At 34.5% G+C, this 25,487-nt stretch overlaps 1 protein-coding gene and 1 non-coding gene across 2 annotated transcripts; one reads left to right on the top strand and one right to left on the bottom strand.

Annotated features, from left to right (window-relative positions):
* Positions 1-8,157: 8,157 nt before the first annotated feature.
* On the top strand, positions 8,158-8,249 carry LOC132267751 (small nucleolar RNA SNORD24). The gene has a single exon (XR_009469091.1). It is a non-coding gene; the product is annotated as a small nucleolar RNA SNORD24 (small nucleolar RNA).
* Positions 8,250-17,358: 9,109 nt separating this feature from the next.
* On the bottom strand, positions 17,359-19,110 carry LOC132316183 (uncharacterized). Its single transcript, XM_059814696.1, has 3 exons — positions 18,789-19,110; positions 18,268-18,683; positions 17,359-18,156 (listed from the first exon to the last, which is right to left on the bottom strand). The coding sequence occupies exons 1-3, from the start codon at positions 19,108-19,110 to the stop codon at positions 17,359-17,361; spliced, it is 1,536 nt and encodes a 511-aa protein (XP_059670679.1).
* Positions 19,111-25,487: the final 6,377 nt, after the last annotated feature.

Genomic DNA, 25,487 nt, shown 5'->3' with positions numbered 1-25,487 from the left:
TTTGGTCATGATTTCATCCATGTAATTGAACAAATCATTTGCATGTAAAAAATGTTATGTTTCCTTTGATTTCTTACCATCTTAATAATAAGAATTAAAAAAAAAAAAAATCATCTTAATAATAAGAGTGAGTAAACTTCCTAGAAATTACCCCTATACTTCGTCTAATGTAATTTTCGAGTAGTAGGTGGTGGAATCAAAACAATATATGATGAGATGATAAATGTATTTCTCTCAAACTAAATGACTTAAATGTCATTTATAATTAGATTATTGTGAATTGAATAGAGGGTAACGATATCCTTTCACATTAAAAGCATTCATATTTTTAGGTCTTTAACTTGAGTATATCAACTACAACAATTCCGTCTCAAAAAATTATTTTGGGGTATTTCGTGTTCTCGAAGTAAGAATTTTTTTTTTTTTTTTTAACACAAAAATCAGATTTGAAAAAAAGAAAGAAATTAGGTTGTTTTTTCATTACCAATTTTAGTCCACTTATAATGGGTAAAGAGCGTGACTCTACCGCTTGGTTAAAAAGATCCATTTTTTAGTAGATCGTGAGCGGGGTTACCAGACAGACCGGCTTATCCTTTTTTCGGCTTTATACATCAATTGATAGGGGCCTAAATGAAGAAATTCCAAAACGGGCGCAAATCCTCGGCTGTGAGCTTTCGATACGGTCCCCTGTTGTGAGTTTTAAATGGCCTATATTTTGCCACATCATTCTTCATTTAATAGCTCTTAAGGCAGCGTTTGAGTGGAATTGAGACAGTATTTGGATCCTTTTTGTGATACCCCTCGGATCCGAGACATGGGTTGATCAGGCCCAGGCCCAAACCCGAGGGAATATCAAACAATTAATATTTATAACGAATACGGAATACAAAATGAATTAAGAAATGAAAGTTTAAAGCTGAATAGAAACTAAAAGATAATCCTTCAATAATTAAATACTTAAATTTGATAAACCAAATATCCATAATTTGAACAACTCGGGAATCCATCTCTAGTGGACCCCTAATAAAAATCTCACACTAATGAAAGTAAAATGAAAGATAAAACCTAAATCCAAGATCTGGAAAGAAATCCTACATCGTCGGTAGAATGGAAGATCGTCTCTGCTCAGCACGAACAAGCTCAAGCCTGGAACTGACGTACACCTGAAAAATAGGAGTGGGTCAGGCCCACGAACAAGTTCTAACCTAATACAATCCAAACAGAGACTCGATATGCATGTACATACTAAATAGTTCAACAATAACTAATAATCCGTACATAAATATATCCACACTACTAGACTCTCGCTAGGCCATGAAGGGGGTCTCAACCTGGATAGAAGGCATCACACAATACGCACCTAAGTGAGTATGAGTACCTAAACCTAAACAGGGTATACCTCAACCTTCACAGTCAGCTACACATCCAACTGCATATACGCACCCTAACCGTCGACACTGAGACTCAAGCTCATGACACGGTAACATAAAAATATATCTAAACTCCGTTTCTATCCATCCACAAGAAATCCAGTAAGTCACTCGGCGTATTCAACGGTACCGACTTATATATATAAGGAGGATTGTATTTTATAACCCGTGCCCTTACTCCAAAATAGGTAGGACTTAGCAATTTGAGCTAATCCAAACCCAGTATGTCACCGTCCCATACCGGTACATACAATCCAATCCGTCCAATAGTTGATAAAGCATCGATAAAGCAATATCAACAATTCCATACTAAACATAAGAGAATGCATTAGCAACCATTCTTAAAAATACCAATAATTGATTCACATTGAAAATATAAATATCAATGTCAACTACTCCTTACTATGCATATTGACATAGATAATCAACCTGCTTATTTACATTCACAGTTGACAAAATAATGACCATATAAATGTCAATACCAACAGTTCCAAACTAAACATGTTAGAACAGATTAACAAACATGCTTAAGTAAGCCAATTCAGAATCCATAATTTGATCATACAGGGCTTTATTTATAATGATGACCTATTCCCAGTTTCCATAGAATTAACAGAGCCTAAATAGATATCTTCCCACTCAAATCTATAGCATGCAAAATAAATATAAGTAATCTATTATACTTATAGTTTCCTGTCCAACAACTTGCCGCGCTAACCGTTAAATTTAATCATCAACTAATTTTCAGTGAAATATAAATTTTTAGCATAATTTCTATTTCTATAAACATATAATTCGAGTGGACAAGCTCTCACAGAAAATTTCTAATATAATTAAGAAATTAGAAACTCCAAATCCACACAGTTTACAAGACATTCGTAATTAACTCCATGTAATTCTAATGATTAATGCTTTGTGTCCAATTCTATGTTAATCTGGTCTTTGCATATTTATGTTTACCCTAAACCACTCCTAAACCACCCATTACAATATTCATTCTCCAATAAAACACATTAAAACAATCACTAGGAAGCCTAATGACTGAAAAATTGGAAAAACAACCAACAGAATCAAAAACTCACGAATAAACAACCTGGAGCCGGCTCCAAAATATTGGAGCCGCCTCCAATGGCCCTGGAGCCGGCTCCTAGACCATTGGAGCCGCCTCCAGTCCAAGGGGAGCCGGCTCCAATCCAATAGGAGCCGGCTCTCTCCCTCCTCTTCTTCGTGTTCTCCTCTCCGGTCGCCGTTTACGCCTCCGACACTTCACAGTAGAGGTTTTCAGAGAGTTTCACTTAATCCTAGAAGATTCCAGTCCTTAACTCAGTCCTTATTATGCTACTAATATGGATTAAACCAAGAATTAAATAAGACAGTTCAAAGTTAAACAGTTTACAAGTTTTAAACCAAATTCAGTTTCAGTTACACTCTAAGCATGAAACAGATAACGTTTTTTTATTTTTAAACATGTAATTCATCCTGGAACCATTGAGTATGCAAAGAACACGAGTATAAGGGAGAGAGTAAGGTTAGAACTTGCCTTTGAGATCTTTGTCCAAAAATCTCTACGCTGTCTCTAAAGGTCCGACGAAAAACCAACGTGAACCCTCTCTGTTCTTCCTTTGTCTCCACAGTCGTATAGGTTTTGTTATGTTTCTCAAACCCTAACCAAACATCTAACATATATTTATAGGATTTTACTAAACCTTAAGCCCCAGCTGAAAACCTAACCGGCCCATCCAAAATACTGAGAAACCTACGAGGCTTACAAACTGATTAAAAGTAAAACCCTACTTATTAAATCAAGACAGTTACCCATTAAAATTTACAATAAAGAATTAAATATAACACCATTTACAATTAAACACATCATTAATGTAAATAAATCCAATAAATTAACTAAACCCAAAGAAAACAAATAAACCAACTAATTAATTCAAATAACACAAATAAGGCAAGGAAATCAAATAATTAAAAAACCAAAAGTCAAATAACACAAATAAGGCAAGGAAATCAAATAATTAAAAAACCCATTTAAAACATATTAAAACAGAATTCAAAACAATTAATGAACCAAAAACAATTAATTAACAGAAAGCAATTAAACAAAATACCGAGACTATCCTTTTGAAAATTAGGGGTATTATACTTTTTCACCACCATTTATAAGTATCTTCACACACAAAATAAGTTATGCACATAATACAGACTAAGTAATGTCACAAACAAATGTAACTCAATTCAACATACTATGTTTGGCAATTACACCACCATTTATAAGTAACATTTCACCACCATTTATAAGTATCTTCACCCTTAAATTAAGGTATGCACATAAATGGTGATATTACTTTTAGACTCCTGTGATGTTACTTTTTAGATTCTATGATGTTACTTATAAATGGTGGTGTATCTTCACCCTTAAATTAAGGTATGCACATAAATGGTGATGTTATTTTTAAACTCCTGTGATGTTACTTTTTAGATCATGTGATGTTATTTATAAATGGTGGTGAAATGTTACTTATAAATAGTGGTGTAATTGTCAAACGCGGACTTAGTGTCTGTTTTATGAAGAAATACGTGGTCAAACCAACGCCACAAGACAGTGGACAGCAGAGGACTGCGGGAATAATTACAGCAGGTGATTCGCGCCCATTCGAAAACGGGCGCAAATCCTCTGCTGTGAGCTTTCTATACGGTCCCCTGTTGTGAGTTTTAAGTGGCCTATATTTTGCCACATTATTCTTCATTTAATAGCTCTTAAGGCAACATATGAGTGGAATTGAGACAACGTTTGGATCTTTTTTCACCACCAAATTTAAGTATCTTCAAACACAAAATAAGTTATGCACAAAATACATACTAAGTAATGCCACATACAAATGTAACTCAATTCAATATACTGTGTTTAGCAATTACACCACCATTTATAAGTAACATTTCACCACCATTTATAAGTATCTTCACCCTTAAATTAAGGTATGTACATAAATGGTGATGTTATTTTTAGACTCCTGTGATGTTACTTTTTAGATCATGTGATGTTACTTATAAATGGTGATGAAATGTTACTTATAAATAGTAGTGTAATTGCCAAACGCGGACTTAGTGTTTGTTTTGTGAAGAAATACGTGGCCAAACCAACGCCACAAGACAGTGGACAGCAGAGGACTGCATGAATAATTACAGTAGGTGATTCAGGCCCAAAACCTTCGAAAACTATCTTTAAAGGCTTGTTGGAGCTGCTGAGCATAACGAATCGAAGCCGAAAACGGATCAAGACGTGAGGAAAAACAGAACACTAACTTTCAAAGCGGAATTCCATGTGGACAAATTGAGGAAAAAGCTTATTGCATACGAACTATATTTTGATTCCAGAAAGGTGTCTTAGATTTCGCTCTGGAGTCAATGAGATTTGTAACCTTTTCACTCGTGGTCTTATTGATCTGATCGATTTCCCGTCGGTCTAGCCAAATTCAGAAGTTGCTGAATTTAATGTGTAAAATCAAACATCTGAAGTGAAAGCATAATATAATTAAGGCAAAAGAAAGAATTTGGACTAAGGAAACATGACAAATTATTAATTATTTTTAAAATAATTAATTGTTATAATGGCTGCTAAAGATCAAGTGCACTTAATGCGTTCTTGAGCTGCTTAATTTTTCCATCTTCTATTCCAACACCATGGTGAATTTTCTTTTTTCTGTGCGGTTGTACTCAATTTTTTTTATTTTTATGAATTATACATAGCTTAAATATAATTTTATTGGCTTTTCATTTTTTTTTTTGGAAATTTTTCTTTACTGCTTTACATATCTTGCTTGATGGAGAGAGAAAAGTGTGAAAAAAAAAAAAAAAAAAATTTATTTGAAGAATAATCTATTAAGGGGTAATTTCATCCGAAAAATTTCCTCAAATAATCACTTAAACGGACATTAGTTAAAAAACACCCCCTTGGATAGTTGAGGGGAGTTTTTTGTCAAATTATTCAGGGGTTTTCGCAATTAGTTAATAGTTGAAGGGGATTTTTTACAATTCGCCTAACAAAATATATATATAAAAAAAAAATTGAATGCATGTCTTGCAAAGGCTTTATGAAAGATCAAAAGAATATAGAGATTTTTGCTTTGACTATTAACACGTTCGCCAGTTTGGATCAAATCAAAGTAAGCAACAGGAGGTTCGTTTCATGTTGTACACAATTAAGGGATTTCATCAAAATGCCAAACATTAATCTAAATTAAGGTCTAAAAAGCAGTGGAACCACATTGTGAAATTTTTTAACCCACTCAACACTATGCTCCAAAATAACTCCAATTAACCCATCAAAAAAACCTCTTTCGTTATTAATTTTTTTTTTTAATTATTGTTAAAATAGGTAAATAGCAACTTCTATTTTTTATTCCAAACTGATTTTCTTAAGCATCACTTAGGGACCCAACCCAAAAGATTGACCCATATTGGCAAGGCATTGTTCTGATTTCTAACTCACCTCACAAATATTTCTGTTACAATAAGAGGTTACGTCACACAGGCACCACATAGGTTTACAGGTGAATTTTTTATTGACAAGAAACTCACGCATACCATACACACCTACCTCACTTTGCTTATTTGGAGACTCGAATCCTCGTCATATACTTTAAGAGGTAGATTATATATCACTTGACTACAAGACCTTTGGTGGTTTACAGACTAATGACATGGATAATTTACCTGACTCATAAACTTTTTGGACTTTTCTACATAGTTACGAACCTTAAGAATTTCCCTATAGCAGTGTGGGATCGTCTAGACTTTTTAAAACATATCTAGAGTTGTACATAGTAATTTAGAGTTCTCTAAACTTGTCTTATACAACATGGATAATTTTAGAATGGTAGAGATTGTTCTTTAGAGGATTTTAGAACCTAATTCTAGAACTCTCGCCACGTCACTTGTCTACATCATTGTAACTTGTTTATCTAAATAATAATCATTCATTGTAAGGCAAAGTGCCTATATAAGGAGATGAGACCTGAGTTGTAAGCCTCTCAAGCATTAAGATGTAAAGAGGGACTGTAATTAATTAAAAGAAAATTAATTATTCTATTTATCGCCTCTCAAGCATTAAGATGTAAAGAGGGACTGTAATTAATTAAAAGAAAATTAATTATTCTATTTATCGCCTCTCAAGCATTAAGATGTAAAGAGGGACTGTAATTAATTAAAAGAAAATTAATTATTCTATTTATCGTCATAAAGTTAAACGTAGAAATTAAACAAGCTGGCGCGCAGCTGAAAAGTTGTGATGGGGATCCACCGTTAAACATGAGACCTGCTTAACAAAATGTTATCGTACCCAGTGCCCACTTACGAGGATAATAAGAAAAAAATAGAATTTTTGCATAATGACTACAGTGACTAATTTTTTTCAATCTAAAGTCCATTATTTTGAAGACACAATATTAGAAACAAGAAAATGAAACGAAATTGGAGTAATTATAAATTTGTAAACAAAAGAAAATAAAGCATTAGCTTAAATTTGGAATAGTACTGTTAATTCGATACATTTTTAAAAATATAGTTTACGAATTGAAACCTTAGAACTTGTAAACAAACCCCATTTTATGTGATTAAAAAAAAAAAATCCATTAAAATTTAAATATAGTTAATAAGTCAAGTTTAATTTTAATAACAAAAGTTATATATATATATATACACATATACACACACTCGACTTAACTTAGTTGTTGATTTAATTAATTCATACATCAAAATGTGCTTATGCAAAGGTGTACCCTCAAATTTTTTGCTTTGAGAAGTGAAAAGAAATACCACTCAACTATATATTATAATTCCAATTTACAATTTAAGAAATAATAATAAGAATGTTTCACACGGTTTATCTTAGGGCGCATGAAGAATGATGTTTCTATGTTCCATGGAATCAATAGCCCCAACAAACACATGACAGTTCAGAAACTTTGATTTTTGGAAGTCTTAATTTCAGTACCGCTTACATTATTACGATGCATTACAGTTTCGACTAAAAGTTGATTCAGGATACAATATTAAAAGTAATAGCTTGAAGGTGACCATCACTTTCAACAACTGATTCTTCTATTGTTGAATATTTCCTAGCCTATAAATGTAGGGTCTAAGTATAAAAAAAAAAAAATTCTTGATGGGTAGGATTTGTGTAGAATTAGTCCATACTTTTTAAAAATATGCATGTTAATTTATAAAATTCAAAAAAGATGCAAATAATTTCCTCTAACTACTTTTTGACAAAAAATTAAATATGAAAACCCTATTTATCCTTTTAATTCCCATTTTGCCCCTCACCCTATTTTACCATTTTTATTCCCATTTTGCCCCTCCTCCCTCTCTAGTAATGAATATAAAGAAGAAGCTACCAATATGGATACGCAATGCGGATTCTCATTTCCATACACAAGGTTTTTCCAGTTTGGTGTCATCAAAGACGCGGGGATGAGTAGGTGTTTGGAATTAGCCTTGGGACTTCCCTCAAGTAAGTAGGCAGCTTATCTGACCTTTCCCATAGAATGAAGCTTGGGGTTTCGTTTAGTGTCTCAATTGCTTTGACCATCATTGTGGGAGGCAAAATCAGCCTTTTGAGTGGAATCTTCCGTATTAATGGAATCACAACAGTTTAGTCGGTCGAAAGCAAAGAGGAATGGTTTATGGATTTAATATTGAAAGAAAATATATATATATTTGTGGCCGGTGATGTGATATTAATATTTGCTACTCTTGATTGGGTTCCTCCTTAATCCATGTGATGATTTTTTATCCACCAAAATTTCTTAGGCCTCTGCTCAATATTTGTTTTCCTATATTAATTTGTTTTTTAAAAACAATTATTTTGTGGTTTTTAATATATATATATATATATATATATATGTATAAAAATTCAGGAAATGTATAAAAATTCAAAAGATCTGGATTCTCGCATAATCCATGATAATTGATATATATATATATATATATATATATATATATATATATAGATTTGGAAAGCTAAACACAATTTTACACAAATTGAATAAAAGGGTCATTTTACATGACCTGTATTTATAGTTATTAGTTTATTCAACTGAGGTGAGGGTATTATTGTCATTATATACCACAAAAGACAACGGAGTACTATACAGTAAATTTATTTTCTCTCCCTTCCTTTCTCAGTCTCTCCTCTTCTTCAATTATCTCTCTACATGAACAAGATATATATATATATATATTTTTAAAGTTACATGAACAAGATTTTGTGAAAGAATAAAAATATTTATGTTTATTCATGTACTTATTTAGCCCATTATAGCTAGGGCCGCAAGTTGGGTTGGCCCAACCCAGCCCAGCCGCAACCTGAATCGGGTTGGGTTGGGTCAACCCGAATTATACCAAACATGGGTTGTGATTATAACCCGAACCGAATTTTTTCGGATGGGTTGGGTCGGGTTGATGGGTTGAGTTTTTTTTTTTTTTGAAATTTATATATATATGTATATTATATATTTTTGATTATATTATTATTAGATATATATATATATATATATATATATATATATAGGGCAAATCGTTTCAGCCTCCCCAATCGCCGCCTCCATCCCTCTTCTCGTTCTCAACTCTGAACTTGCCTTCTCTCTCTCTCTCTCTCTGCAACTGCAAAGTAATAAATCTACAAGAATCAGAATTTCAAAACCTATATATTTCAGTTTATCTATCTGTTGCAATAATCAAAAGTTCAAAACCTATTACCTATATGAAAACCCATATCGGCATATCATTTCAGATTGTTCAAAAAATCAAAACCCATATCTTTCAGCTTGCCATCAACCCCCCAAAAAAATATATATATATATAAATGGTAGTGTCTATTATAGTTGTGACGGGTTGATAATTTTGGAAGCAACATTTTGAAGTTTATAAAAATATGTGTATATATAAATGGTAGTGTTGAGTACGAAAGGTGAAGAGTAGAATCTCTGTTTTGGGGGGATTAGATTTTCTGAGAAATTAAAACAAAAAAGCTCTATTTGGAAGACATTTTGTACAGAAGAAGATTTTAGATTACCCAAGAGGTAGCAGAAAATGGTAATTCCCTTTTTCATATTTCGGCCTCCCCAGTCACTTCCACCTTCAGGTCTCATTCTCAACTCTCTCTCTCTCTCTGCAACTACAAACTACAAAATCTACAAGAATCAAAAGTTCAAAACCCATATATTTTTCAGATCTGTCTACAAGAATCAAAAGTTCAAAACCCATATATTTCATATCATTTCAGATTGTTCAAAAAATCAAAAACCAACCCAAAAGAGAAAGAGAAAGATTGATGATGACCAGAAGTTTTTTGAAAATGCAGAAAGAGAAAGAAGAGAGACTGAGAGAGAAAGAGGAAGTAGAGAGAGGAGAAAGAAGATAGAGAAAGAGGCGGTGGATCTGAGGAACGGCGGCAGAGAGAGAAAGAGAGAGGAGAGAGAAAGGAGAATTTTTTTTTTTTTTTAATTTGGGTTTCGGGTTGGGTTCGGGTTGAGCCCGATACCAACCCGAAATGTCTGGGTTTTGACAAAACCCAACCCGAATATAAACCGATTTGTAAATTGTATGTCCAAATTTCAAAATTTTTGGATTGGGGTTAGGCTGGGTTGTAGCTCGCCCAAGTTGCAACCCTAATTATAGCTATGTTTCTTCTGCACATTTTCATTTGGAATTTGGATCAACTTTATTTTTCATTTATTTTCTGTTTTGTCTTGTCTATGTTTTTCTTATAACAAATATGAAATTATTGAAATTGGTCTTATTATTTGTTTTTGTTTTATTTGCAATTTTGTATTTATATATGCCTGTTTGTTATTAGGAAAATGAATGTGCAAGGTTCTAGTAATTATATTTTGAATATATAATTATATAATTTTATAGGCGTATCTCCGCCGTGTTCATGTCTTATTTTTTTTGAAATTTATCGTATTACCATATTCGTATCGTGTCGTACTCATATCCCGTGTTCGTGCTTCATAGATACTTATGATGTTGTTATACCTTTTTTATTTGCTGTTGAGAATTGCTTTTCACATATATCAATGGATATATATTGGTTAGATATAAATGCCAGTAATGTGTCACCTTCTGCCATGCAAGCGACACACGGGCTGAAGAGGACTCTGAATTGGATGAGTAGGGTGGAGTTATAGTCTTCCATATTGACATGGAGATTATGAATTATGGTTGAAAGAGTTGGAAGATTCTATAACATTGAAGGGCTTGTAAATATGATAGAGAAAATTCAAGAAGTGTTAGGAGGTTTTTTTTTTTGGGGTAAGTAGTGTAAATATAGAGTGTTTAGAAGGAAGACATATACAATGTCTATATAAAGAGGAGGTGTAATTTGTAACCAATAAGCTACAATAAGAAGAATAGGAGTGAGAGTGAGTCAGTACTGCAATGTGCAGTAACAGTTATTGCGTAAAGGAGTCATACTTGTAGGGTTCTGGCATGATGAAAATTAGAAAAACAACACATTTATAAAATCAAAGTTTAAATTATGTGTTAATACAGTGTGATTAGCCCATATTGCAATACAGGATGCGCCAAACCATCACCAATGAAAATGAAAAAAATGTTACTCTGGCAATCTTCCTGTTTATCTATTAACTCTCCAACTCACGTGTGTGTATACATATGAATAAAATTAATCCACGAAAGTGGGGTACATGTATATCACATCTCAGAACCTGATTTTTGTCACAAAAAACCTGATTTCATAGCAAGAATTGCAATATATATATATATATATATATATATATATATAGGTCTTTTTCTTTTCTTTTTCTTATTTTTGTGATGGAAAAAAAAATGCATAAGCACAGTAATTGCACAACAACCAGATTTCAAAAAGAAAGGGGGCAAGGGTCAGTGCCTTAAGGGCCTGTTTGGCTGGACCCTAAACCCCCCAAAACTTGTTTTTCACATTATTTTTTTTTATTATTTTTTTTTAATCTGTAAATAAATAATATAGTCTTTAGGACTAACGGGTCAGTGACCTAACGGTATCAATCTCTTACTTTCCAAAGGGAGGTCAGGGGTTCAAATCTCAAAAGAGACGTGTATATGCGTACCAACTAGGAGGAAAAAAAATAATATAGTCCTTAGGCACGGTTTGGCTGACCCAAATAGTGCCTAAGTACTATATTGACCTACAAGATAAATTACCTTAAATATAGTTTTTTTTTTTTTTCACTTTTTTTACTTTTTTTTTTTGCAAAATCAGTAAATAAATAATATAGTCATTAGGCACTGTTTGGTTGACTCAAATAGTGCCTATGGACTATATTGGCATACAAAATAGAATAAAAACCTTTTGTTTTAATAAATTTGTTTACCTAAAAAATTATATGATGGATGAGCTGGATGTCAATTGTAATTGAAAAGCAAATTTTTAATTAAATAGCTATTCCTGTGATTAATATAGTAATTGGGGAAAGAACAATGTAAACTGTGTAGGTGTTTTTGACATCTCAAGTGTTAAAATTTCCCAAAAAGCTATATGTTAGTGGCCTCACATGAATGAGGTGCTATAAAAAGCTTATATTATTATGCAAACAATTGGGGCATATCCTTTGTTCAAAGCAACATAAAATAGTGGACTACATTACTTAAATGTTTATAATAAATAGTGATTTGCAAGACTGCAACCCATTAGTAGTACTTGTAGTGATTAGCATGGTTAATGAGATTTTTACTTTTGTATTATTTGTTCCATTTATACAACCTCATTTAAAATGAAAGTCTCATTTGTACTAATGTCAACAAATATATTTTTGTATAATTTATTATAAGTGGATTCATTTCATGTGAGTTGTTTGTGTCAATTTTTACTGGGCGTTTTATTTTACGAGTTTAAAATAGTTGTCGTATTCCACAAATATTTGAAATGATTCAAGAATTTTAAAAGCCACATTTATTATGAAATTCAATATAAAGAAATCAGTGAAAAGATTTTTTTTTCTTTTGCTTTTTGATAACTTGTCTATGTATTCTTTGTTGTCAAAAAAAAAAAAAAAAGCTCAAATATTTGTTAATCTATTCTAAAATAATTTAATCCTCAGAAAGAAGTTCTAAAAATAAACAAATAAAGTGAGTAATTTTCTGTTTATTAATCCCAAACTTCTTACCCACAAAATAAAATAAAAAATGAAGTTCATATTTCATTTTAAAAATAGCCAAAACCCACAAACCTTACCAAACTCATACAGAGGCCGGAAGTCAATGCATTGTGTAGCGCAATCAAATGTGCTTTTAAAAGTGCCTTTACTGGAATCTGAACCCCATAGCTGGCTGTTTCTATATATATATATATATATAGTCACACAAATCTGAGCAGAGAGACTCACAGAGTAAACAACAACCCATTTCCAAGAATTGAAAAAGAAATCATGGGTGGCTTTTCTTTTCACCCATTTGTTATTGTATCAGCTCTTCTGATTCTCTTATCCTCTCATGGTGATGTGATGCTTTCTACTTCAAACATTACTATTAATAGTGTATTCCTCTTTTCTCACACAGTTTTCTTTGATTTGTAGGATTGGGGAGAAAGGTGATGATGGAAAGTTCTGAGCAGGAAGAAAATGTCTCTGTTGTCTTTGAGGTTGTTAACCATCAATTTTTCAAATTAATTGTTTTTAAATTTGGTACTATTTTTGTAGTTCGGTTGGTAAAATTTTAATGTTTGTTCTGTTTGGTTCTCAGGAAAGTGAAGGAAAATCAAGGGAGATGATTGAGATGGACTATGTTGAAGCTGGGCCAAACACTAATACAAAATCTGGATATCCATTTCCATTTAGCCCTTCACCCGAACCAGAAGGCTAATTAGGATGAATTTACATGCACCACCATGTTTGTTATTTTCTTTCTTTTTCCCATTCCTTTTTTTGTTTTTTGTTTTTTGTTTTTCAGGCTTTATTAAGTTGATGACAAAAAGGAGTGGTTGTAACCTTTATTTTATTTTTTATTTTTTTATTTTTTTTTCACAATTGTTATCTATTTTCTTTAATTGAGTTCACAATCAATATTGCAAATGTTTAAAACACAATATATACCTTATGCATAATTTAGTGATGTTGTATTATTATTATAATATTGTATTATTTGATCTGAGTTAGACTTATATAACTACATTACTTCAGTATGAACCTTGATTTATTTTTTAATCCAAAAATGTTCAAATTTCAATGCCTAATTGTAAAAAATCTAAATGATATTGTTCTTTTAAATACTCCTATATTAATATATTTTAATGCCGAAAGTACAGGGCATAAATCTCAATGCAGTTTCTACTTTTAATCTAATGACTGATTGACTGGCTAGCGTATCAACACAATAGACAATTACCTTTTTCCCATCAACTTGTGCCGTGGGTGTCATCAGAGTTCATAGCCAAACATATAAAATTATAAGCTAGAGCTAAACTTGGGAGCTAGTACTTATCTGCCGTAACTGGTAATTGTTCGGCTCGCGGAGAAGTGCTAATTCCGCTTTCCAGGTGAGTGGAAAGTAGGAGTGGATGTCGGGCGTGTTAAGAACTGCTGTCGTTCCAAAGTGAGTATCCGAACAACTATCCAGTAGGAAATTGCAGGGATCAGGCGATTAAATGAAGGACTGGAATTACCATCTTCAAGGGTTCTTTTTGCTTTGAAAAATGACTTTCGGACTGAACTATAGTTAGTGGAAAAGAAAGCGGTATTGAAAGTGCAAGACTTCAAAGTAAAGGAATTGAAGTGCAGGACTTGGAAAGTAAGAAAGATAAGTGCAGGACTTGAATTAAACATAATGAAATTGCATTACATGAATGTAAAGATATTGAAAGTGTTGTTTTGCTGTGTGATTTGAACAGGGTTTGCAAGTGAAGCCTAAGTGTTCTATTTATAGAATTCTCCATGCATGCAGTAACTTGGTGTGGAAGCTTCAACAGCTTCCACGTGGACTGACTTTGGACTGCCACGTGTCCCATGATCTTTCAGCCTTCTCTAAATGTTGCCAAGTGTAAACCCATGTTCTCCCATGATCTACAACTGCTATATAGTGGTCTTTGGCGGTTGAATGCATGATTGCAAACCTTTTCCCACGTTCTGGAATTGCCCAGATGGAAAGTCGACAATTCCAGCAGCAGTTGAGAACTTCCACATGGAAGGTCCGGATCTTGCCACGTGTCCCATGTCTTCCTTATTCTTCTCATAATGTTGACACGTATAAGAACATGATGTCCCATGAATTTCAGTTTTGAAGGAGTGATTTTGGTGGTTCAGTTCCAATTAAAATCTTCTAGCCACGTTCTGGAACTTCCAAATGGAATGGGCCACGATCTCCTAACTGCCCCTAATTTGTAGGTAAGCCTGCCACGTGTCCACTTGGAAAGTCATGTCTTTCCAACTGCATGTAACTGCCTCATTCTCTGCTTGCCACGTGTCCACTTGGAAATTCATATCTTTCCAATTGCATGTAATTGCTTACCTTTTTGGCTGACACGTGTCCCACGTTTTCCTCATTTTTCTCTAGCAAATGCATCATGTTCTCAGCCCACTTTGCTGATTTTGAGCAGCCTCCTCACTTAAATAAGGCAAATGGTTGCCTTATTCTTGGAGTGACTCCTACAAACTAGGAGATATTATAGGAGTGGGGAAGTTGTCATTCTTGATGACTAGGTCAAAGGTACACATGGCTTTCTATATGTTTGCCACGTGTCCACTTGGAAGGTCTACGTCTTTCCAACTGCATATCTTGTACCAAATGGCTTCATTTGATGAAGCCACGTGTTACTTCATGACTACGCTTTTGCATACCACCTTTCCAATTGGAATTTGCTACGACAATCTTTCCAACTGAAAAATATTTATGGTGTAATCATATGCCCCCCAAATTCCATGCCTTGTGGAACAATTTGATGATAAGGCATGGGATTTGAATTCCGCCATCATGAAGAAGAAGAAAAAGAAATTGAAGAGGAAGAACTGGAAGTACTGGACTATGTAATGTAGCATCTTCTCAATGAAATGCTCCATACTTAGGAAATCAGCTGATTTTGGAAATTCAGCTAAGTCTGCTTCATAACTTTAGCCAATATACTTTTCCAAGTACTTAGCTTTTCCTTCTTGGAATGGCCGAAGTATGGCTATTACGCTTCCTTTCCAGCTTTCCGGTTTACTTGGAAAAGAAGATACCAGCCATTCTACATGGCTGGTTGAACGATTGTGGATTTCTAATTTTCATAGATGGAAGGGTGATACTCTTTCAAGTATACCTCATTCACAGTATGCTTGTGAGATCCTCCATCAATCAAAATGTAATGTAGTGCCAAAAGTTGAACCCTCTTGTCCACATTGGTATTAAGCTCTTGCAAGAATTGGATAATTGGTGTTCTCCAATCTTCCAAGCCTAATCCATCTATATCAACATTGAAAATCTCCCATGTCTTCTTAGCAGGTTTGATTATTTCTGGCTCGTTAGATTGGAAATGGCGTGCCATCTCATGCCATGACTCTATAAAAGGAAGAGTCCTTCTTTTGATTGTGATCATGGTCTCTTCTACTCCCAGTAGGACTTTCACTCGAGAGGCTAATTGGGCTAGATCATCAACCTCCGTATTTAAATGTCTTGGCCAATATTTGAGTTGGAAATCATCAAACTGGCTAAGCAATTCCAAGGCCAATGAATGGAAAGGCCTTAAATGCCAGTTGCAAGTAAATTCACTTGGAAGGCTCCCAAAATAGATCTTCTTGCTGCTGCTGGAACTATTGGAAGTTTCCATGTTTGTTTCGTCTTTTATAGGAAGGACGTCTGCTAGCAAGGAGTTTCCAACTTCTAAATCAGGATCTAGCAAGTCATCAGGATCTCTAACTCCACGTTTAGCTAGAAGTTCTGATAAGTCAGATGGTTTGGCTATCTTCTTTGAACAGTTAGTCCAACCATGATCTTTCTCCCATAATTTTCTTCTGTCAGCCCTCTTCCTTTGCTGCCTTCGCCTTTGTGTGCGAGTCATATAGGAATCATCATGGATAAGGAACTTGGGATGATCAAGCCTCTTCTATCTATCATTTTGCAAAGTGGGTGGCTTAACCGTTCTTGGACGAATATGTTCACTACCCTTTTTGACCCATACTTCCGAGGCCAATTTTGGTCTGAAACCTTTGTCACCTTCAAAGGTTCTACTATGCCAATTGTTGCTTTCATAACTCCTGCTAGGACGAAGCCTTGTCTCATAAGAGACCTTATTTCTTTCCACACCCCTTGGAAGGAATTCTGGTTTCCTCGTTGTTGACCTTCTTTCTGTATGAGCATGACTTTCCTTCTTTGGAATGGTCACAGTGACTGAGCTTTCCACATTTTGGAGAGTTAGCCGGTCGTGGACCTTCCGTTTCTGTCCTTTGTCACTGTTGGAGGGCTTTTCATTCTGCTTCTCTTTTGGAAAGTCTTTATGGCAACCTTCATTCTGAACTTTACACTTAGGACAATAACCTTGTTGGATTAAAGCAATCTGGGCCTCTCGGAGTTGCCTCTCCAACTCAGCTTCTATCTTCTCCATAGATGTTGCCGCCTTTGGAATTTCCAACTTTCCACTGGTCACCGAATTTAACAAGTCCACCTCATTTTTGGAATGCTCTGGAACCATGGAAGCAACGTTTATTGCAACAACCTTGGGGAAAGGATTTCCATCAACACCCATGACTTCTGATTTTTCTGGAAGCTTCAAACGGCCATCTTCGATTGCCATTTGCACAATGTTGCGAAAAATAACACAATTATTAGTGGAATACTTCCACGAATTGTGGAACTTGCAATACTCCTTCTCTGATATTTCTGAAGCCGACAGCATCTTATGGCCTGCTGTAAAAATCAGTTGCTTGTCAGCCATGAGCAAATCAAAGATTTGCTAGGCTTTAGAAATGTCAAAAAAGTAACTTCTGGAAGAGTCTGCTCCCTTCCACTTGGAACCAGAGGCAGCTTGCAAGTTGGCCGTGGCTGATTTCGGCTTTGTCAATGCCTTACAAGTGTAAGCCTTCTTTATATTGAGCTCGGCTACGTTAACTTCAAACTCCCCTTCAATTTCAGTGGTATACACCTCATAGTTAAGATTACGATAGTAGGTTCCCTTGGAAGAGTTCTTCTTATCTTGCTCCTCACGAAGAAGCTCTTCATACTTAGCCACTTTGCCAGCCAAATCGAACAAGTCATGGAACTGTACACCTTTAAACTTCTTGCGAAGTTCAAATTCTAGGCCGTTCAAAGCCATCTTCACATATTCTTCCGGCGGCAAAGACAAATTACATTTGAACTTGGCCCGCCTAAATTTGGAAAGGAAGCTCATCACAGACTCTCCAGGTAGTTGATGAAGTCTAGAAAGGTCTGCCACGGACACTTCAAGCTCAGCTCTATAGAACTGAGTATGGAATAAATCCTCAAATTGCTGCCAACTTTGAATGGAGTTGGCTGGCAAGTTGGAATACCACCTGAAAGCATACCCAGTCAGTGTATTTGGAAACAAGCGTACCTTCAGCCATGGATTGGCTGCTGCTTCTCCACATTGGACAGTGAACCGACTGATATATTCCAAGGTAGACTGTTCTCCCTTTCCATTGAACGTTGCAAACTCTGGAATTCTGAAATTCCTTGGAAATTTAACTTCATCAATGAACTCTGGATAGGGCTTTCTGTAAGTTGGCCTTCCACCCTTTCGAGTTAGGCCAAATTATTGTTGAAGGAATTCTACAAATTGGCCTCTGTCAAGTGCCATAGGTAGTAGAGGGTTGTTGTCTGGCCAACCTTGAGGTTGATTGGTCACTTGATGCCTCCCACCCGCCATTAGCAAGGGGTTAATATCTGCATAGTTGTTCCTACCACGGTTCCTTCCTCCTTGGTCAAGAAGTGGCTCCCTTGGAAAAGGTTGCCCCCCAACCGCCATTGGAATGACCATAGGTGGTGGCCTTACTGGAGCAGGTGTGGCTGGCTGAACGTTCACAAGTGGTACATTCTGTTGTGCTTGAGGATTGTGGTATGGCCATGGTTGGCCAGGCTGATCATGCCAAGTTTGTTGTGGAAATGCCACAGGTGGAGGATTCTGAACTTGCTGAATGGTTGGCATGGGTGCTGCTTGTGGAACAGTCATCTGTGCCACTGGAACAGTCACAGGTGCAGCTAGAATATAAGTCTGTGCCATTGGAAGAGACTGCACCTGCTGCTGAGTTGGAAGGAGTGGCCCTGCATGTTGCTGAGAGGAACTCCCTTCAACAAATGTGGCCGGCCTACTAGCTTAGAAGGCCGACTGTTGAGACCCTTCAGAGTTGTTTGACTGAGGGGCCAAACCTTGGTTTAAGCTTCCAAGGGTCCGTTCCAAAATGGACTCGAACCTTCGAGAGATTTGGTTCACCATTTCTGCTAAATTTCGCTCATTAGCAAGAGCGGCTTTTGCATGGTCTTGACTAGTTTTGGATTGATCTTGCGCAACTCTGGCTAAGTCTTGGGCGACTCTAGCTTGGTCTTGCGCAAACCTATCTTGTTGCATTGCCATCATGCGGATGTTGTCCATGATGGGTCCATTTGCCATTGTTTGAGCAAATTTTTCTATCATATCATTTTCATCGGGTGCGAATCGTGAACTTTCCACTGGAAGTTCACTGACTTGCATCTCTTCTAGTTCGGCAGGGTCTTAGACAGACTTGCCTTGCCTTCTTCCACCGGCCATTGAGCAATCTGTTTAGAGGTCCCGCTGGGCGTGCCAAGAAATGTTCGGCTCGTGGAGAAGCGCTAGTTCCGTTTTCCAGGTGAATGGAAAGTAGGAGTTGATGTCGGGCGTGCCAGGAACTGCTGTCGTTCCAAAGTGAGTATCCGAACAACTATCCAGCAGGAAATTGCAGGGATCAGGCGATTGAATAAAAGACTGGAATTACCACCTTCAAGAGTTCTTTTTGCCTTGAAAAATGACTTTTGGACTGAACTATGGCTAGTGGAAAAGAAAGCGGTATTGAAAGTGCAGGACTTCAAAGTAAAGGAATTGAAGTGCAGGACTTGGAAAGTAAGAAAGATAAGTGCAGGACTTGAATTAAACATAATGAAATTGCATTACATGAATGTAAAGATACATGAATGTAAAGATATTGAAAGTGCTGTTTTGCTGTGTGATTTGAACAGAGTTTGCAAGTGAAGCCTAAGTGTTCTATTTATAGAATTCTCCATGCATGCAGTAACTTGGTGTGGAAGCTTCAACAGCTTCCACGTGGACTGACTTTGGACTGCCACGTGTTCCATGATCTTTCAGCCTTCTCTAAATGTTGCCAAGTGTAAACCCATGTTCTCCCATGATCTACAACTGTTATATAGTGGTCTTTGGCGGTTGAATGCATGATTGCAAACCTTCTCCCACGTTCTGGAATTGCCCAGATGGAAAGTTAACAGTTCCAGCAGAAGTTGAGAACTTCCACATGGAAGGTCCGGATCTTGCCACGTGTCCCATGTCTTCCTTATTCTTCTCATAATGTTGACACGTATAAGAACATGATGTCCCATGAATTTCAGTTTTAAAGGAGTGGTTTTGGTGGTTCAGTTCCAATTAAAATCTTCTAGCCACGTTCTGGAACTTCCAAATGGAATGGGCCACGATCTCCTAACTGCCCCTAATTTGTAGGTAAGCCTGCCACGTGTCCACTTGGAAAGTCATGTCTTTCCAACTGCATGTAACTGCCTCCTTCTCTGCTTGCCACGTGTCCACTTGGAAATTCATGTCTTTCCAATTGCATGTAATTGCTTACCTTTTTGGCTGACACGTGTCCCACGTTTTCCTCATTTTTCTCTGGCAAATGCATCATGTTCTCAGCCCACTTTGCTGATTTTTAGCAGCCTCCTCACTTAAATAAGGCAAATGGTTGCCTTATTCTTGGAGTGACTCCTACAAACTAGGAGATATTATAGGAGTGGGGAAGTTGTCATTCTTGATGACTAGGTCAAAGGTACACATGGCTTTTTATATGTTTGCCATGTGTCCACTTGGAAGGTCTACGTCTTTCCAACTGCATATCTTGTACCAAATGGCTTCATTTGATGAAGCCACGTGTTACTTCATGATTATGCTTTTGCATACCACCTTTCCAATTGGAATTTGCTACGACAATCTTTTCAACTGAAAAATATTTATGGTGTAATCAGTAATCACATAGGAAACACTATGATTAATGTAGTAATCACTGAAGGGAACCACATGATTTGTAGAGATTTAACAGGGGTTTTTTTTTTGGCTGGAAAGTTAAGCAATTTAATTAATAAGGGTTCTGTCAAGGTGTTTTTGATATTTTCAGTGTTATAATTGCAGAATTATGGACAATCGAAACATTGCTTTTCAAGAAGTATCATTTTTGTTTTTCTACACGCTCACATTACTCTTGAGAAAACAATAATTTTTGACATTTTATTTTGAAAGATAAAAAAGTCAGACTTTATTATAATCCTTGATTTTTCTAGAACAATCGAAGTAGTCATACAAAAGAAATTCAAAAGGTTAAAAAGGAACAAATGTCATTCAAAAGGTTAAAAAGAAAAAAGAATAGAGAAGTAAAAGCAATAAATTAAAAATACCAAAGAAACTTAAGTGCCCTCACACGGATGAGGTGCTCCTATAAGCAATGGAAAACGGTGGTTTCTATTACTTAAATGTTTTTTGATCACTTTCTTTTCAAATAAATAATGTTCTGCAACCCATTAAAGCAATCGACTCACACACGTTGGCTTCACTTGATGTAAGACATAATTTTGCACAATTTGATAAGCAGTTCAATAAGTTCGTTTTTGACAAATCAATAATATTTTTTAGGTGGAAATGATGCATTGAAAAAAATTCACCAACTGTAGTTTGTGAGCCATGTTGGTTTTCTAGTGAAAACATTCGTTTAGGATTCTGAAATCGCGTTTTATTATGTTATAGGAGGCATATTGATTATTTCTGCATTTTTGTTCGAGGCCTAAATAAAGTCTGATTGCTCTAAAATTTTAGATTTAGTATTTTTTATTCATTAGGTTTCTTATTCTATTTTTTTTCAAAATTTTATTTTTTGACTTATTTTTAGCGTTATTTTCCTTTGCTATTAAAATTTTTTTTTTTGACTTATTTTTAGCGTTATTTTCCATTGCTATTAGTTTTTTTTTTATGTTTTAGTTTTCTTCTAGTTTTCTATTATTATAAATACGTGTACTTATCATATATTTCTGAATTATTTTTTCGTTTTGTGGATTCAAAATACTCACATTGTGAATTCAAGATAATATATTTCTCATAAATAAATTTATTGCTTCTGCTTACGTCACCCACTGGTTTATTCCTTCAAATTTGATAATAGAAGTGTGATAGATATCATTTGTATGATATTCAGTATTCACCCACAGCTATTATGCTTAAATTAAAAGTTGGACCAGCTTTAAGGCCCTATTAATGTGCATCCTATGTGAGCCGTTTCTGTCCATGGACTCATCAGAGAAACTGAATCCTTGAATATATAATTGATCGAATATGTTGTAATATACGTCCATAAAGCATTTTGTTCTGTTTTTTAAAAATTGACCATGCAATATATTCTTCCTAGACTACTCATTTAACACCAAGTCTTTGAAGAAGATGAATAGGCATTTAGAAATAGATATTCAGTATTCACCCACATCTATTATGCTTAAATTAAAAGTTGGATCAGCTTTAAGGCCCTGTTAATGTGCATCCTATGTGAGCCGTTTCTGTCCATGGACTCATCAGAGAAACTGAATTATATATATATATATATATATATATATATATATATTTCTAAATGCCAATTCATCTTCTTCAAAGACTTGGTGTTAAATGAGTAGTCTAGGAAGAATATATTGCATGGTCAATTTTTAAAAAACAGAACAAAATGCTTTATGAACGTATATTACAACATATTCGATTAAAAATGCCCATAAATAGTTAGGATTATAAATCAATGCATTGGAATTATATTTGGGTACACTCAATAAGAGTAGCCAAATAAGTAGTGAATAGAAATTGAGAGCGAACATGGACACTCTCCTTCTAACCAAATACACTCTTTTAAAGTGAATTAACAAAAGATCAATTCAGAACTCATAAATAGGACATTATTGAATGGCTTACTTAATTGAACGTTTATCTTCTCAAGCATGTATGTCCGTGTTCGAATCCTCCTTTTCCTATTTTTTTTAAATATATATATATATATATATATATATATATATATATATATAACTCATAAATAAAAAAACCAAACATTAATGGGAATATTTATTATTTTTGTTAAATAAAAGAGTACATTTATCATCTCCCAAAAAATTTCACAAATAACTCTTCATTTCCACCCATACATATAGAACATATTATGAGTCCACTTTGCAGATGTATCAACAGCGCAAAAGGTCTCTTCATAGCTTTTCTTTGCAATGGAAAAATTAAAGACTCCAAGTGGATTATCTGTAAGTCAATAGTTTAGTGCAAAAGTGGCAAACAACATTTTTCCATGACTTGTTCATAGATCAATTACCAAGTTTAGTCAACCATGACATGCTACTTGATCTATAAACCAACTTAAGTCAACTACTTTCTCTTCCAATGCCTAGATCCCTGCACCAGAAAATTATATGAAAACGACGGACTTTGAACAATAAAATTTTATAGCGAAATATTATTAAAAATTAAATTGGGACAATTTTAAGATTTTAATAGAAATTATAAGTAATTTTGTAAAAAAATTCAGTGGGGCAGCTGCCACCACTGTTCGATTAATAGGTTTGTCCCTAACAGGGATCAGGGATGACAATTTGCCTCGCAGTGATGGATACCCATTCCACCCCACCCCGTTTATTGTTATTTTGGGGGACTGTTTAGTTTATTTGAGCGGGAATAATTTTTATTAATGAAAACTTGCGTGGGTTCGGGATGGGGGCAAGGAGAGGTTACTCCGATCCGCCCCGCCACGTCTAAGTAGATAAATTACTAAATTACTATTATTTTATTAGTATATATAGTTAGCACTAGAAAACCTTATGTCACATTTACTCACTTTTTCAGTCATTCTAGAGAGCGGCAGAACTAAGAACGCTCATTCTCTTGAATTTTTTATGTTAAATTATTGATTGCCTATTTTTTTATAAATTTTTTCAATAGTTATATAATTGTATTTGAGAAAAAAGAAATTAAAAAAATGATGAGAAATTCTAGAATTAAACGGGGCAGGGCGGGTGTCCGCGGAGGTAAAAAATTTAAATGGACGGAGATAGGGTGGAAAGGTGTCCTGTGAAATTTTTGGGCAAAGATGGGGTGAAAGTTTCTAAACTGTTGCAGGAGCACGGGAGGGTAAACCCACCCAAAATTGTTCCCGTTGCCATTCCTAGTCCTTAAGTAGAGCAAGTTCTTGAATATGCTTTCAATCAACATCTTTACAAATAAAGAAAGAATATATATATATATATATATATATATATATATATATATATATATATTGCAACTCTTTGATCTAATCAACATTTACATGAGTTGGTTGAACCACTTCCAAGTCCTGTGACGACACTGCTTCTCAACTACTGGCTTCCATTTTCATAAACCTTGTGATCTAAAGAGCAGTTTATATGTGAGATAACAACACTAAGATGATTCAAATCTTCTATATTGTTTTGCTGGGGCCTAGACTGACTTATTAATTTCTACAACCACTTTTTTTTTTTTTTTTTTTTTTTTTTTTCTTCACCAAACCTAGCTCTGTTTTGAGATTGATTTGTCTCGGTTATTGACCTCACACATGAATTGTGGAGTTGAAGATAAAAAGTCTTTTTTGGGTAGTGGTTGACTGTGACTTACTAGTGCTTTTGAGAAGTGGAAGCACGCACACTCAAGGACTTTTGGCAACACAAAACTAGTCTTGAGTTAGGTCGAAAACATGCCACGACCTTGTCATTCTTCTCTACATTTTCTTCTTTAAATGAGTGTTTTTTTCTGACTTCAAAAAGTAACAACAGGTCTATCAATATATGACAAATTTTATACATCCTCTAGAATCATGTGATTCCCTTAAAGTTCTATAATATTTAGGAGTACGGCACTTTCAAAAAATTTCGTGACTGATTTATTCATTATATGAATTTCTATCACTATATCCAACTATTAAGAGATCAGGAAATACAATACAATAGTTTAAAATTTTCAATGATGTTGATAAAAATAATATATAATTAAATATGTTAATTTTATTTAAACTTTTATTGTATATTATTTTTTATTAATCACGTGATCCCAAAACATGGTAATAATTTATAATCAAGAAATTTGTCAATTATATACCAAATGTTCAACACGCCATGGCTTCCTAATTTTTAAGTCAAAGGTTGTTCTTGAAAACATTACCTTGAAAGTGGTATCTAATCAAGAATCAAAATTGGTACAGTTTGGCAGGTTTGGTGTGTATGTCAGCTGATTTAACTGTTTTGGTGCAAATTTCTTTCATTACTTTCTCTAGTTTTTTTTTATTTTTTTTATTTATTTTTATTATTATTATTTACTTTTCTAGATTTTTTTGTTTAAAGAATCAAATTTCTTTCTTTCAATAAGAATATTTTCTCTCATTATTTTAAGTTAATAGGAAGAACTTTGCTTTTTAAAAAAATAAATTATTTCGTTTTCTAGAAAAATTATGTGAAAGGCGAATAGGCAAGATTCAGAGGGAAAAAGAAAATATTGACAATACAAATATCACCTTGATTAATTCTATGGTTTAATGAACTTGGTTTAAACTGCTTCATGCTATTTGACAATTGACATGCCCTTACCAAGGTAAAATCATTAAATTAGGTCTTTTCATATTGATTATATTAATACAGCTCTAATTTTTTTTTTTTTTTTTTTATTTAAAAATTACTCTATCTTCTTAACTTGCAATAAGTTCAAAAAATTATAAATACACTATCTATGATTTTTTAATTAACTTAATAGATTGTGATTTTGCTGGAAATAAATTATGCATTACATACACAATTTTG

This window comes from Cornus florida, unplaced genomic scaffold (genome assembly GCF_030987335.1).
Source record: "Cornus florida cultivar Cherokee Brave unplaced genomic scaffold, ASM3098733v1 CherokeeBrave_3.0.0_Hap2_Chr07, whole genome shotgun sequence".
Taxonomy (NCBI): domain Eukaryota; kingdom Viridiplantae; phylum Streptophyta; class Magnoliopsida; order Cornales; family Cornaceae; genus Cornus; species Cornus florida.
This window is presented reverse-complemented; position numbering and strand designations above follow the sequence as displayed.